A 17,045-nucleotide genomic window follows, 5' to 3' on the forward strand; every position below is an offset into this window, starting at 1 on the left:
TAAGCAGTATATAAATAAGGATAAATACATTAATAATAGATCCATGAAGATGATATATACAGAACAAATTCGTTAAAGGACTGGAATTTTCTTGAAGACATGATCTTAGAATGAACGGAGATTTGATGAATATTTATGATTAAAATACTTGTAAGCTCGACGCGTTTCGTGGCTCTACGTCCACTCATCAGGAGCATAAGGAGAATAGTGTGTATTGATTGTGTATCTGAAAAAGTGAATATATATTATACCAAAGTATTAATATTACAAACAGGGGAAGAGAAAGAGGGGAAGAAAAATAAATAAAAATAGTTATATATAGGAAAGTATGGAGTAAACACTTACTGAAGTGATGTAATACCTCCAAACAATCCACTTTTAGAGAGGAGGTTTATAGGAAACGAGCCGGGAGAAGCCTGACCCGGGGCTGAGGCATGGACCACATCCACTATAATGGGAGCGAGCAGCAGGGAGGTATGAGCCAAAGTTGAAGATAAGGGGACATAGAGTTGAGCTGTAGTTTTTCTCATCAAAGATTGACATAGTGGAAACTCCAAAGTCAATGAGATCTGAAATCATATATACTAAATTACACTGCATTCAGTTAAAATCTTTCTTGTCAGAGAAGAAACTGATGTTCATAAAGAGACTAATATTTGCCAGATACAGAGAAAACTCTGTTCAAAAATAAGAGCAGAGGAGCAAAGCCAAAAGGAGAAATCTCTGTTTAAAGATGAGAGGACCAGGGTGAGACATCAAAATAGATCCCCGAGATATACGTGTATCAGAAAGTATTAGTCAATCAGAGAGGGTACCAGGAAGAGTGGAAAAACTGGATAGATATCTTCACCAAAGGAAAAGTAAAAAACAGGAATAAACGGCAAGGAAAAATGATGAGAAATAAATATTAAGTGAAGAAATGTGATATACAACCAGTATAGGGGATGTGAAAAATATAAGTGCAAACAGGGGTTGATTAGAAAGCCATAATAAGGCATATGTCATAGACTGATTTATGCCGTGAATCTACTAGTTATGTATGCAATTGGTGAACAGGATAGACCCACATGTGATATAAAAATAAAGAAGAATCACCAGAGTGCAGTGGTAAAAAGGAAAGGATGAATGAGGTGAAGCCCGAAGTGAATGAGACAACACAGATTATTATAGTTGTGTGTACAAATAGTAAACCCAAATATGTTATAAAATAACAATCACCTGAATAGTATATCCAGAGAAAGTGGAATGAAGCCCAAAGTGAGTGAGGAAGTGCAGTTATAAACGTGGGTGTATGAAAGTAATAGTGAGGCGTCCCAAAAACACGGGGGGGAAAGAAAAAAAGAAAAAAAAAAAAAAAAAAAAGAAGATTTATTAATAAATGAACCAGAAAGTCATGGGTAACATATACAGAGAGTCACCGAAATCCAGTGTGAAAAAGAATAAAGACTAGATACCATAGTAAGTATGGAGGCTCTAGTAAAGTCCAAGGGTGTCCTAAAGATGTGATAAATCATATACAGACAGCAAAGAAAATTCCATGCAATAGGGATGACGGTTGTATTAGCAGATCGTAGGCTTAATTACCGCAGATAGGATATATAAATACATCACCGAGGTCCAGTGTAACGATAGAAGATAAGTTCATGACCAGCCTGCAAGTCCCAGAGTATGGATGTGAACCACGCCAACGCTATGTTGGCGTCGGATATATGAGGGCGGAGAACAGGACCTCCCATATCCGGTCAGAGGACCGGATGTTGGTCGGATAGATCCGCCTCCGATCGCAGATGGATAATGGCAGCCATAGCAACGCGGCGTCAAATAGACGCCGCCTAGCTCGCCCGCTATGCATAGCGCCGATGGTAGGAGCATAGCCCCGCCCCCAGTCTGGGTGTAAAAACAGAGGCAGACTCGGGGAAGGGGCGGCTAAAAGTACCATCGCAGCCCCGGGAAAAGGAAAACCGGGCTGCAACCATGACCTCCAAATTAGAGTGGGGATGAATATCTAGTCAGAAATTATAAAGATATATAGTAGCTGAAAATAAAGGGCAATATTATGTATGTGATAGAAGAAAATACTATAAGAAGTAGAAATAAAAAAAAAAAAATATATTAGGTAGAATATATATTGATAAGCAGAAAAATTAATGATTGATGAATGTAGGGAACATAGGTGGCAGACCTATATAACGGGTGTCTTCCACCCAGAAAATCTGATAGGGCAAACATTGGGGAATAGATCTGCCACAAATAAATCATTAAAGACATGTCCAGCTGTCTCCATCCCTAATAACATAGAGCAAAAAAGGAGAAAAAAGTGGGACTTTAAATGAGTTCAGCTGAACATATATAATTTTTATTTGATGTATAATATGTATAGCCTGAAAGATCTCAGAAATCGAGAATCAATCGGTAATTAGATGTTAGGTAAATAATTAATTATATGGGACATGACAGATATGGCTCTCAATAAGACTAGCCAAAACATTATTAATTGAGCGAATACATGTAGAAATGACATATCTAAAACTAAAATTCATAAATACACGATTTATTGTGACAACAGATATTCCATGGGTGCTCAGTCTACCAACATATAAAGTTGATATACAAACTTTAATGTGACCCAGAAAATGGGGACCACTAGGACGTTGACACAAGTAACAATCCAATATTACATTCACAATCTAGAATATGACATATACAAATCCTCATCTCAAATAATGTACACAGAATATAAGCAGTATATAAATAAGGATAAATACATTAATAATAGATCCATGAAGATGATATATACAGAACAAATTCGTTAAAGGACTGGAATTTTCTTGAAGACATGATCTTAGAATGAACGGAGATTTGATGAATATTTATGATTAAAATACTTGTAAGCTCGACGCGTTTCGTGGCTCTACGTCCACTCATCAGGAGCATAAGGAGAATAGTGTGTATTGATTGTGTATCTGAAAAAGTGAATATATATTATACCAAAGTATTAATATTACAAACAGGGGAAGAGAAAGAGGGGAAGAAAAATAAATAAAAATAGTTATATATAGGAAAGTATGGAGTAAACACTTACTGAAGTGATGTAATACCTCCAAACAATCCACTTTTAGAGAGGAGGTTTATAGGAAACGAGCCGGGAGAAGCCTGACCCGGGGCTGAGGCATGGACCACATCCACTATAATGGGAGCGAGCAGCAGGGAGGTATGAGCCAAAGTTGAAGATAAGGGGACATAGAGTTGAGCTGTAGTTTTTCTCATCAAAGATTGACATAGTGGAAACTCCAAAGTCAATGAGATCTGAAATCATATATACTAAATTACACTGCATTCAGTTAAAATCTTTCTTGTCAGAGAAGAAACTGATGTTCATAAAGAGACTAATATTTGCCAGATACAGAGAAAACTCTGTTCAAAAATAAGAGCAGAGGAGCAAAGCCAAAAGGAGAAATCTCTGTTTAAAGATGAGAGGACCAGGGTGAGACATCAAAATAGATCCCCGAGATATACGTGTATCAGAAAGTATTAGTCAATCAGAGAGGGTACCAGGAAGAGTGGAAAAACTGGATAGATATCTTCACCAAAGGAAAAGTAAAAAACAGGAATAAACGGCAAGGAAAAATGATGAGAAATAAATATTAAGTGAAGAAATGTGATATACAACCAGTATAGGGGATGTGAAAAATATAAGTGCAAACAGGGGTTGATTAGAAAGCCATAATAAGGCATATGTCATAGACTGATTTATGCCGTGAATCTACTAGTTATGTATGCAATTGGTGAACAGGATAGACCCACATGTGATATAAAAATAAAGAAGAATCACCAGAGTGCAGTGGTAAAAAGGAAAGGATGAATGAGGTGAAGCCCGAAGTGAATGAGACAACACAGATTATTATAGTTGTGTGTACAAATAGTAAACCCAAATATGTTATAAAATAACAATCACCTGAATAGTATATCCAGAGAAAGTGGAATGAAGCCCAAAGTGAGTGAGGAAGTGCAGTTATAAACGTGGGTGTATGAAAGTAATAGTGAGGCGTCCCAAAAACACGGGGGGGAAAGAAAAAAAGAAAAAAAAAAAAAAAGAAGATTTATTAATAAATGAACCAGAAAGTCATGGGTAACATATACAGAGAGTCACCGAAATCCAGTGTGAAAAAGAATAAAGACTAGATACCATAGTAAGTATGGAGGCTCTAGTAAAGTCCAAGGGTGTCCTAAAGATGTGATAAATCATATACAGACAGCAAAGAAAATTCCATGCAATAGGGATGACGGTTGTATTAGCAGATCGTAGGCTTAATTACCGCAGATAGGATATATAAATACATCACCGAGGTCCAGTGTAACGATAGAAGATAAGTTCATGACCAGCCTGCAAGTCCCAGAGTATGGATGTGAACCACGCCAACGCTATGTTGGCGTCGGATATATGAGGGCGGAGAACAGGACCTCCCATATCCGGTCAGAGGACCGGATGTTGGTCGGATAGATCCGCCTCCGATCGCAGATGGATAATGGCAGCCATAGCAACGCGGCGTCAAATAGACGCCGCCTAGCTCGCCCGCTATGCATAGCGCCGATGGTAGGAGCATAGCCCCGCCCCCAGTCTGGGTGTAAAAACAGAGGCAGACTCGGGGAAGGGGCGGCTAAAAGTACCATCGCAGCCCCGGGAAAAGGAAAACCGGGCTGCAACCATGACCTCCAAATTAGAGTGGGGATGAATATCTAGTCAGAAATTATAAAGATATATAGTAGCTGAAAATAAAGGGCAATATTATGTATGTGATAGAAGAAAATACTATAAGAAGTAGAAATAAAAAAAAAAAAATATATTAGGTAGAATATATATTGATAAGCAGAAAAATTAATGATTGATGAATGTAGGGAACATAGGTGGCAGACCTATATAACGGGTGTCTTCCACCCAGAAAATCTGATAGGGCAAACATTGGGGAATAGATCTGCCACAAATAAATCATTAAAGACATGTCCAGCTGTCTCCATCCCTAATAACATAGAGCAAAAAAGGAGAAAAAAGTGGGACTTTAAATGAGTTCAGCTGAACATATATAATTTTTATTTGATGTATAATATGTATAGCCTGAAAGATCTCAGAAATCGAGAATCAATCGGTAATTAGATGTTAGGTAAATAATTAATTATATGGGACATGACAGATATGGCTCTCAATAAGACTAGCCAAAACATTATTAATTGAGCGAATACATGTAGAAATGACATATCTAAAACTAAAATTCATAAATACACGATTTATTGTGACAACAGATATTCCATGGGTGCTCAGTCTACCAACATATAAAGTTGATATACAAACTTTAATGTGACCCAGAAAATGGGGACCACTAGGACGTTGACACAAGTAACAATCCAATATTACATTCACAATCTAGAATATGACATATACAAATCCTCATCTCAAATAATGTACACAGAATATAAGCAGTATATAAATAAGGATAAATACATTAATAATAGATCCATGAAGATGATATATACAGAACAAATTCGTTAAAGGACTGGAATTTTCTTGAAGACATGATCTTAGAATGAACGGAGATTTGATGAATATTTATGATTAAAATACTTGTAAGCTCGACGCGTTTCGTGGCTCTACGTCCACTCATCAGGAGCATAAGGAGAATAGTGTGTATTGATTGTGTATCAACTTTATATGTTGGTAGACTGAGCACCCATGGAATATCTGTTGTCACAATAAATCGTGTATTTATGAATTTTAGTTTTAGATATGTCATTTCTACATGTATTCGCTCAATTAATAATGTTTTGGCTAGTCTTATTGAGAGCCATATCTGTCATGTCCCATATAATTAATTATTTACCTAACATCTAATTACCGATTGATTCTCGATTTCTGAGATCTTTCAGGCTATACATATTATACATCAAATAAAAATTATATATGTTCAGCTGAACTCATTTAAAGTCCCACTTTTTTCTCCTTTTTTGCTCTATGTTATTAGGGATGGAGACAGCTGGACATGTCTTTAATGATTTATTTGTGGCAGATCTATTCCCCAATGTTTGCCCTATGGGCTCTATTTCTCTTTTAGTGGTGTGGGGGGCTTCATATAGACCTCTTCTCAGTCTCTTCCTAGATCTCCAGCACTTCTCCACTACTTCAGAAAACTTTTATTTAAAGGCATGGGAGCTGGGCTTGAAAAGTCACTAGGTTCTTCAGCAGCTTCAATTATTTGTGACCCTCTTCTTTGAGCTTAACCCTTCCCAGGCCAGCCTGCAGTGGCTTCAGACTTTAATATGTTCAGGTTTTGCTGTTAATTTGTATCACCCAGCCTGTTAAGCAGTGGATTAAAACTTTAATATGTGCAGGTTTTGATGTAGATCTATGTCACCTTTGGTTACATACTGTGCTGGTGGAGGTGTTCACCTACAGGCAACCGGGATATGGGGTTGGGGGTGATTGGGAGGGTTTTAGTTGGGTGCAGCTTCCTTTAAACTCTTTTGCTTTTTTACTAATTAAAAAATATTAGCCTAGCCCAGAAGACCTCCTAAGCTCTGCTATCTGGTCTTTAATTAAGGGCTCTTTCACACGGCCGCTCCGCTTGTCCGCAAATCATCCTATTTTTTTGCGGATGATTTGCGGACATAATGTAAGTCAATGGCACTGCGGATGTCAGCGGAATTCCATCCGCTGACATCCAATTTTCCTCCTTTCAGTTCTGTTCCGTTTTTTGGAACAGAACCCTATTTTTTTCATCCGTGTAAAAAACGGAAAGGAAGGAAAATCGGATGTCAGCGGTGTCATCCACTGACATCCGCAATGCCCATATACTTACATTATGTCCGCATATCATCCGCAAACGGATGGGATGATATGCGGACACACGGAGCGGATGACACAAGTGTCATCCGCTCCGTGAAAAAAAAAAAGTCCCGCAGCGGATAAGAACAGCGGAGCGGCCGTGTGAAAGAGCCCTAAGACTTTAATATGTGCAGGTTTTGATGTAGATCTATGTCACCTTTGGTTACATACTGTGCTGGTGGAGGTGTTCACCTACAGGCAACAGGGAAATGGGGTTGGGGGTGGTTGGGAGGGTTTTAGTTGGGTGCAGCTTCCTTTAAACTCTTTTGCTTTTTTTAAATAATTAAAAAAAATTCATGCACGCACACGTACACGCACGCGCACGCACACACTCTCTCTCTCTCGCAGTTTACTGAAAAAGCATATACCTGGCGAGTAAAAATGCTGTCCCCCCCAGATTTGTGTGGGCTCCTACACCCTTGGTCTGCTGTGCTGGGGGACAGGGTGAATTAGATTATAATGGGGCAGACAGGTCAGACAGGAGTCAGCCCCATTGGTGGGTGGAATTGGGGAAGATGGGGGGAGGGCTATGTCAGGTGATAACCAGGTTCCCATGTTACAAACAACCATAGGAAATGGTACTATTTTTGTACTAAAATAAAAAATATGCAAAATACTGTAAGGGCCGGTTCACACTCTTGCGAGTGCGGCGATCGCATGTAATATCGGAGCACACTGCTCCTTCATTACATGCGATCGGATGTGCGGATGTGAATTCAGCCATACACTTTGTATGGCTGAAATTCGCACTGCACCTGCACAAAAGACGCACATGACCCTTTTTTCCACACTTGTGCGATCCAATCCTGTGCGAACTGTCAGATTGCACTGCGATATGCGATCAAACTGGGGGTGTCGTTAACATTTAATTGACACCCCCTGCGTATTACATATGGCAGTGTGAACTGCCAGATGTGCGTTTGCGATGCGGAAACAGGCTGCGAATTCGCAGCCTTCCCGCATCGCACAAGTGTGAACCGGGACTAAGTGTGCAAAACGTGATAATGAATTAAAGTGTTTGTTTACCAATGCCAGAAGTCTGCCAAACAAAATAGGTGAGTTGGAAGCTCTGGTGCACAAAGATAATTATGATTTAATTGGTATTGCTGAATCTTGGCTTCATTCTTCCCATGACTAGGCTTCTAATATTCCTGGCTATGCTGTCTTTCAGAAAGGGGTGGTGGTGTCTGTCTCAATGTGAGAAGTCATCTCAAAGCGAGTGTGAAAGAGGACCTAGTTGATGTAGAGTGTGATAAGTCTGAAGCATTGGGTGTGCATACTACAAAGGTTATCATTGACGTTTGTTATAGACCTCTCAGTGTTAATGAGGAGGTAGAGACTCCGCTCCTTGCACAGATAGAAAAGGCTGCAAGGGCTGAGACAGCGATAATAATGGGGGATTTTAACTACCAGGAAATTGACTGGAGTAATGGCACTGCTGGAACAGTTAAAGGTCAAAAATGTATAAACCTATTACAAGACAATTTTATGGTCTAGTTTGAGGCCCTGACTAGGAATGATGCTCTGCTGGTCCTGGTAATCTCAAACCATGCAGAGCTTATTACCAATATTCATATAAAAGAACATCTGGGTAGCAGTGAGCATAACACAATTCCATTTAATGTTAGCTGTAAGCAACAGACACATACGGGAAATATAACAACACTTAACTTTAAGAGAGCAAATTTTCCAAGGATGAGGGCTGCTCTCCAAGACTTAGACTGGGAGGGAATATTGACATTGATGAACAGAGAACAGAAATGGGAATTCTTCAAAAAGACTGTATGTGAACTTACTGCAAAGTATATTCCCATGGGCAATACATTTAAAAAGGCTAAAAACAAAACCTATGTGGCTCACAGATAAAGTTAAATAAGCTATAATTATTAAGAAAAGAGCTTTTTAAAAATATAAAAATGAAGAAACACTATCATCGTTTAAATGTTGTAAAAAATATAACAGAACATGTAAAAAGGAAATCAAGAATGCAAAAATACTTTCTTCAGCTCTGTGTATTCAAAGGAGCATGGGGGAGCTCATGTCCATAATGAGGATGATATTCACACAGCCCAAATGATCCACAATGGCTCAAAAGTGACATGGTCCAGATGCAATGCAGTGCACTGGGGCCCAGAGAGAGAGGGGGGGGAGAGAGAGAGAGGGGGGGAGAGAGGGAGAGGGAGAGAGAGAGAGAGAGGTGGAGAGGGGGAGAGGGAGAGAGAGAGGGGGGAGAGAGAGAGAGAGATAGAGGGGAGAGAGAGAGAGATAGAGGGGAGAGAGAGAGGGTGGGGAGAGAGGGAGAGAGAGAGGGAGAGAGAGAGGGGGAGAGAGGGAGAGAGTGAGGGGGAGAGAGAGAGGGAGAGAGAGGGGGAGAGAGAGGGAGAGAGAGAGGGGGAGAGAGGGAGAGAGAGAGGGGGAGAGAGAGAGGGAGAGAGAGGGAGAGAGAGGGAGAGAGAGAGGGGGGGGGAGAGGGGGGGAGAGAGAGACCCCCTCCTCTTCTCTCCTCTTGACGACTCCTTGGATGTATGACACACGGAGGAAGCCCTTCCTGGAGCCACGGGAGCAAGGCCTGGAGACGAGGAAGTAATTGAAGAAATGTAAAAAAAAGTTTAAAACAAGTAAATATTATATACTTTCCTATCTATTTACTAATGCTAGCAGCATGAGGATTAAAGTGGTTGCAAAGGCTGAAGGTAAAAACTTTCAGTGTGCTGCTCCCCCTCACAGCCCCCCTAATACTCACCTGAGCTCCCTCTCGATCCAGCGATGTGCACGAGAGCCTCATCTGTCCCAAGACTCCCTCTCCTTATTGGCTGAGTCAGTCATAGCCAGTGAGCCAATTTGGAGAGAGCAAGGGTGGGGCTGAGCTGCGGCTCTGTGTCTTATTGATGCAGAGAGCAGGGCTTGGGAGCAAACACTCACCAGTGCCCCCATTGCAAGCGGTTTAAGTGACTTGCTATTGGGGCACTGGTAAAGGGGGGAGGAGCCTCGGCAGTGGACCTGAGAAGAGGATCGGGGCTGCTCTGTGCAAAACCACTGCACAGAGCAGGTAAGTATGATGTTTCTTTGTTTTGTTTTTTTCAAAGCTGAACCTTTAATACCACTTTAAAAATAATGTTGATTGGGAGAGTGAAGTTCCAGTTTAAGCGCACCTTTTTTAAAGAGTTTTTCAGCCTGGGCCCTCAGTGACCTCAGAGGGAAACTCCAACTTCCTCAGTGAAGAATGAATTTATAATTAGCGTTGGAGGAGCGAGCAGATTAGAACACAACCTAAAACTTTAAAACTGTCTTTAGTTCTGCAACAGCAAAGAAACTTGAAATCATGTTACAGGAGACGGTCACAGACTGTGGACATGCTACAGGAGATTGTCAGAGACTGCAGATATGCTACAGGAGATGGTCACAGACTGCGGACATGCTACAGGAGATTGTCAGAGACTGCAGATATGCTACAGGAGATGGTCAGAGACTGCAGATATGCTACAGGAGATGGTCAGAGACTGCAGATATGCTACAGGAGATGGTCAGAGACTGCAGATATGCTACAGGAGATGATCAGAGACTGCACATATGCTACAGGAGATGGTCAGAGACTGCAGATATGCTACAGGAGACGGTCACAGACTGCGGACATGCTACAGGAGATTGTCAGAGACTGCAGATATGCTACAGGAGATGGTCAGAGACTGCAGATATGCTACAGGAGATGGTCAGAGACTGCAGATATGCTACAGGAGATGATCAGAGACTGCAGATATGCTACAGGAGATGGTCAGCGACTGCAGATATGCTACAGGAGACGGTCACAGACTGTGGACATGCTACAGGAGATCGTCAGAGACTGCAGATATGCTACAGGAGATCGTCAGAGACTGCAGATATGCTACAGGAGATCGTCAGAGACTGCAGATATGCTACAGGAGATGGTCAGAGACTATGGAAATGCTATAGGTGATAGTCAGAGACTGTATACATGCTACAGGATGGACAGAGACTGCAGATATGCTACAGGAGATGGTCAGAGACTATGGAAATGCTACAGGTGATAGTCAGAGACTGTATACATGCTACAGGATGGTCATACGTTTTCAACATGCTACAGGAGATAGAGACTGTGGCCATGCCAGAAAAGCAGTTGAAGGCTTAGTTAGGACATCATCAAAGAGCTGCACATAAAATTATATTATGCATAACATATAAATAGCATATATAATGCTCCTGATGTGATAAAAATTAATATCTTGATTGTATTACATAAACCACCTTATGAAAGAGCAGGTTTTTGACAGCCCATTCATTGTATCTTGCAGAACATGAGGAGGTAATCGAAAAGAATTGAAATGTTCTGTTGGCTCCAACTCCTACTATTTCACCTCCTGTGGACCCATGTGTGGTCCTTCAGAATCTGCGCCTTTAATGCCCAGCACTTTGCGGAGAAGAAGACCGCCAACCAGGAGGTGCTGGATATTTTGGTCAAGGTAGTATGGAGAACAAAATCTGTTAATGTGATATTCAGTGCTACTACCAGACAATCTTAAACCCATTTCCAGTTTTTTTGTTTTTTTTTTGTTTACCTTAGCTTTGTCTTTGATATTTATTTTCATCTGTGTCCTCATTGGTAGCATTCCTCCTAACACACTGTCAACTTGATAGGTGTCACAATTGAGGCAAATTCCCTTACACGAGGAACAGCCAGCATTTTGGTTGAGCAAATTCCAAGAACATATTAGAAATGTTATATACGTAACTCACATGGAATTAAAAAAAAAATAAAAATCAGGTTTAATATATATTTTTTTTAAATGTTCGTAAAATGCATATAGGCCCCTGGTACGCCCTTTCTTAAACTGACAGTTAAGTAGGAGAACCTCCCTTCATTATAGCCATCTGGTGAGGCGCAGTGTTGGAAAAGAAAGTGTTGGAAACATTGCATCTCTTTATGTATGTGCAGACTATGAGTCTTGAACAGAAGATGAAAAATGCCAACGCAGGAGATGCATGTGATTAGACTTCAAGCTCTGTGCAGACTTCTGGAACAAGCCAATCACATTAGCAGGAGATAGGAATTCTGGGAGGTCTGTACAAAAGCAGAGTACTATCACCAGGCTTGCGAGAGAATTATTATTTTTTTTTCTTTATGATCATAGCTGACTGAAGATTAATGATATACAATGGTTACGTTCAACAACATATTACAAATTAGCCTGTATAGCTTTTAAAAGTTATATCAGTTTTTAACAAAGGTAGTGGTTTATTTTAAAGTGATTGTAAACCCTTACATATACCCAGTAAAGTGACTTGCCTCTGGTGATACACAGAGATGAAACAAATCATCCTATATACGTTGTACCTGTTTATCTACAGCTGTCTTTCCCTTACATTCATTCAGTGCAGACTTTACACAAGATCTCTGAAAATCTGGGGGAGGGGAGCTGAAGTTACATTTGTGAGACAAGCTCTGAGAGCTGATTGGAGGGAAGGGACCCTCCGACAAAGGAACAGGGCTGAGGCTGTCAATCACAGACTGTGCCCTCCCCTGATATCATTTTCCTCCTGGTGTCAGGAAAACTTGTCAGAAGTGATTCATGCTAATAGGAGAGGAATGAGGTAGCAGACAGAAATGACACTTAGTGCTCTGGATTGAGCCAAGCACACATTATAGAGGGATATGCTTTGTTCATATTTCATGTCTAAAGTTTACAACCACTTTACATAATAAACCATGTATTTACTTTGTTTTACAGCAACCTTGAAGATAGATTGTGTTCCTTGAAAATAGTACACAGTTAGATTTAGTCCCCGTTCACACTAAGGCGACCTGTGAGGCGACCTGGTCGCCTCACAGGTCGCCGTAGGTCGCCTTCCATAGGGAAGCTGCGGACCCGTTCTAATAGGAGAGACACAAGTCGCTCCGACATAGAAAAAGGGTCCGGAGCTTCTTTGGGGCGACCTGGAGGCGACCGCCATAGACTTCAATGTTATGAAGTCCGTGCCGGCCGCTCCGAGGTCGCGGCGCGCTGCTCGCACCGCGACCTCGGAGGTCGCCCCCCTAAGTCGGATCGCCCCAGTGTGAACGGGGCCTGATATGATAAGCATTCCAGAAAGTAGAGATTTTTATATTTTTAAAAGGTGACGTGACCTTTGTACAGTGCATATAATACATACAGTATATATTTCTGTTATATGGATAACTTATCTTAAATAAAAATTAAATTTGTGGCAAAGCAACTTTTTTAGAAAATGTCTCGTGATTTTTTTTCTTATAGATCGTGCAGCGGTGTGACATCTGTCTTCTCCAGGAAGTGCGGGACACCAAAGGCCAAGCCTTGTCAAAACTCCTGCAGGGACTGAACAGGTAGGTGGAGCAAGAAAAACTGACAGGAGCTCAAAGAAAAAGATTTAAAAATAAAAGATTTAAAATAAATACATTTATAAACAAAATAAAAGATGTAAAAGATTTATAATATTGCAGCTTACCAATTCTTAGATGGGATTGCTGCATTTGTTTTCTTTTTTATTTATTTTCACCTGGTGATCCAGCCAGTAAGTCTGTTTTTCAACCAAAAAGGCTCTCTTGCACATGTAGAAGTTAGAGTGTTGAGATATTTAACCACCGACAGGGGTGTTTTTTTATTTTTTCATATTCATCTTTAATCCATTCATGTAAAACCTTTATCCCAAAAAAAACCCAAAAAAACTGTTAGGGCTCTTTCACACGGTCCGCCTCCGTAGGCGGATCCGTGTTGCTCAGCGGGGATCGATCCGCAATCCCCGCTGAGCCGGCGGATAACAGCTCCGTCTTCGCTTGCAGAGCGGAGAGGGAGGTGTCTCAGCCCCCGCTGCCCTCTATGGGGGATCGGATGAGAGCGGACCACCTGTCCGCTCTCATCAGATCCGATCCGATTACTGAACGGATGGAAAAATAGGGTTTCCATCCGTCCAGATTTCACGGACAGGATCGGATACGGATGGCAGCGGGTGTCACCCGCTGCCCCATAGAGCTGTATGGAGGATCCGATCAGATCCGCCTAAAAAACTGACAGGCGGATCTGATCAGATCGCCCGTGTGAAAGAGCCCTTACTGTAATTGCTTGTGTAACTGCAATGTGAGCTAGAGTGTGACTTTAATTTATTAGTGCATCTAAATCTGCTAGTTCATCTAATACTCCCCACTCCTCAGACTAGCAATACTGCTGTTCAAAGGTGACCCCTTTGCATCTTTATCTAAAGTGGAGGCACTCTAATAAAGGGGGTTTGTTACTTGCCAGATTACTAGGTGAAAACAGGAGGAAAAAAGCCTAAAAAAAAAAAAGCAAATGCTGCCACCACATCTAATGACCTCTAAGCTGTAATATATTACATTTTTGGTTTTGAATTTAATACCACTTTAAATTAAATAAAAAAACATATCTGACTGTCATTTAGTTTTTTGAAGCACTGTGTATTATCTTTTGGCATTAAAAAAAAATAAATAAAAATGTTCTCATTGTTTATGCTTATGAGTGTTGCTGAGCTACTCCAGCGTATTTCAGGAACTTCCTTTCTACACGAACTTGCTCCAAATCAATTGCTTTGAATGAGTTTCCTGAGAGATACAATGATGGATCATGCCTGTGTAAGGTGTATTCGCATAGTCCCTTGTAGTTCATTAGGGGTACTGTACATATGGTAGGGTGACAATGCAGAAACACAATTGGAAGACTGTTGTCACCCCATAACAGGAAGTACCTGAACAATGACTTTCATTGCAGGTTCACTATCACTAGGTACATTGTTAATGCAAGCAGCAGGTTTAAAAAGATTGAAGACAGCATTTTAAAAAAAAAAATGAATATGGTAAAGAATATCTGGGTTTTTATTTATTTATATATTAGCTCTACTTTAATATGCTACTTTTTTTTCATAGGCAACAAGAACTTTTCCAGCTTGTCGTTAGTCCACCTCTGGGCCGGAATTCTTACACTGAACAATATGCCTTTATATATAAGTAAGTTATGTATGCGTAATAACATACTCACAGCCTTCTATGTGAGTTAAAGTGATTGTAAACTTTAATTTTTTTTAAATAACAAACATGTTATGCCTACTTGCTCTGAGCAATTATTTTGCACAGAGTAGCCCAGATCCTCCTCTTCTGGGGCTTCTCGCAGCCGTTCCTGGCTTCTTCCCCCCCCCCCTGCCAAGTGCCCACTATAGCACAAGCCACTTGCTCTGGGAGCATATGTGCGGTCTCACTCTTGAGCTGGCTCTGTGTGTCCATTGATACACAGAGAGCAGCTTGGCCCCACCCTGTCCTCCCTGGCTTTGATTGACAGCAGTGGGAGTCAATGGGGAGTGAGAGAGCTGAGAGAGCCGCTGCTCTTGTGCACATCACTGGATCAAGATCGGGCTCAGGTAGGTATAAGGGGGGCTAAATGAAGGGGTTAAATGTGTTAAGATTAAAATAAAAAAAAATAAAAAACTTCTGCCTTTAGAACCACTTTAACCACTTTAAGACCAGAAGGATTTGCCCCCTTCCTGACCAGGCCCTATTTTGCAATTTGGCACTGCGTTACTTTAACGGACAATTGCGCGGTCATGCAATGCTATACCTCAATAAAATTGATAGAAAATAAAAGAGAGGCCGGCGCTCTGGTGCACTGAGATACGGCTAGTGTGGAAGCAAGATCATGGGTCAGATCATAGGCGCATAAATTAATGAATTACCTATATGACAATAGGCTGGGGTAAAGTCCATTCGGTGAAGGGATGATGAGCAGTGGGATAGAAGTCTGCACGAAGGGCCAGCTCTGCTGCACAGGAAGTCAATCTGTGGACGGAGTGAAGCAAAAAACAAGCGGAGCGCCTCTTAAGTGCAATACGTTTATTGAAAAGTAAACATACAGTAAATAGTAACTCACTGGATGTAAAATAATTGAAGGCTCAAATGTAACGTCCTGGGATCAAGCTGTCCATGTTGCTGCTGCCGAGAGGGAGAATATGGTGATGATCTTATCCGGTAGATGGAATGGCGGGGAGATGCCGGCTCTCTCTTCCCCGAGACCGGGCTCTCGAGGCAGGCTGGGACTCAGCGTCGACCGTGTGACGTAGGCAGGGTCAAAATACGGGGGGCAGGGGGCGCTCGCACCCACCGTCCCTGCGATGTGCCGATTTGGTTAAGAATCGATCAGTCATCAGGTCCAGGCCAATGATTGGCCAATGATTGGCCAATGATTTTCAGTTCCAGCGTGTGAGGAGAGAACTTATTGGTGGGCATGCCACACACTTTCTGGAAGAGATTTCTTTATCCACATCGATCGATGTGAATGAAGGAATCTGTTAGGTTCTCTTTTTTTCGTTCAGCCCACAGGCTGCATAAAAAAAAAGAACCGTACAACATATGACCAACAAGGACCAGCGATGTACTGGTACTGGTACGTCGCTGGACTTTTAAGTGGTCATACTAGGATGATGCCTGCAGATTTAGGCATCATCTTGGTATCGTTTTTTACAGCCAGCAGTCGGCTTTCATGTAAAAGCAATCCTAGCGGCTAATTATCCACTAGACTGCTTTTACAAGCAGACACGCCCGCCCCCTTTCACGGTGTTCTCGGGCTCTCCTGTCCCACCGGGTAACTCGAGACTGTAGCCGGTGGTTCCGTCATCTGACCATAGAGCTGACCATAGAGACCAAAATGGCTCCAATCATCTCTATGGCCTAAGATACCGGAAGCTACGAGCATTTCATGACTTCGGTTTCACCAGATTTAAACAGCACCATTGGGAAATTGGAAAAGCATCTTATCACACCAATCTTGGTGTGGTCAGATGCTTTAACCACTTTACCACCGGAGGATTTTCCTGCTAAAAGACCAGGGGTTATTTTGCGATTTTTTACTGCGTGACTTTAACGGACAATCGCGCGGTCGTGCGACGCTGTACCTAAACGAATTTCACGTCCTTTTTTTCCCACAAACAGAGCTTTCTTTTGGTGGTATTTGATCACCTGTGCGATTTTTTGATCACGCGCTATAAACAAAAAAAGAGCGTAATTTTTGCAAAAACAACAATATTTTTCACTTTTTTTTATATGAAATTCCCCCAAAAAAAAATGTAAAAATCAAAATTTTTTAAAATTTTCGGCCAATTTGTTTTACGCTACCTATGTTTGGTAAAAAAAATCGCAAAAAGC

At 41.3% G+C, this 17,045-nt stretch overlaps 1 protein-coding gene across 1 annotated transcript in view; it reads left to right on the plus strand.

The window, feature by feature from the left end:
• LOC309560572 (uncharacterized protein) overlaps positions 1–17,045 on the plus strand; it is an 89,090-nt gene that overhangs the window by 12,363 nt on the left and 59,682 nt on the right. The window contains exons 2-4 of the mRNA XM_082264197.1: positions 11,185–11,352; positions 13,141–13,229; positions 14,781–14,861. Of these exons, the coding sequence (XP_082120323.1) occupies positions 11,215–11,352; positions 13,141–13,229; positions 14,781–14,861 (308 nt within the window). The 5' untranslated portion in view covers positions 11,185–11,214. The remainder of the gene's footprint in view (positions 1–11,184; positions 11,353–13,140; positions 13,230–14,780; positions 14,862–17,045) is intronic.

The sequence above is a fragment of the Pelophylax lessonae genome (genome assembly GCF_965119305.1).
Source record: "Pelophylax lessonae genome assembly, chromosome: 7".
Lineage (NCBI taxonomy): Eukaryota > Metazoa > Chordata > Amphibia > Anura > Ranidae > Pelophylax > Pelophylax lessonae.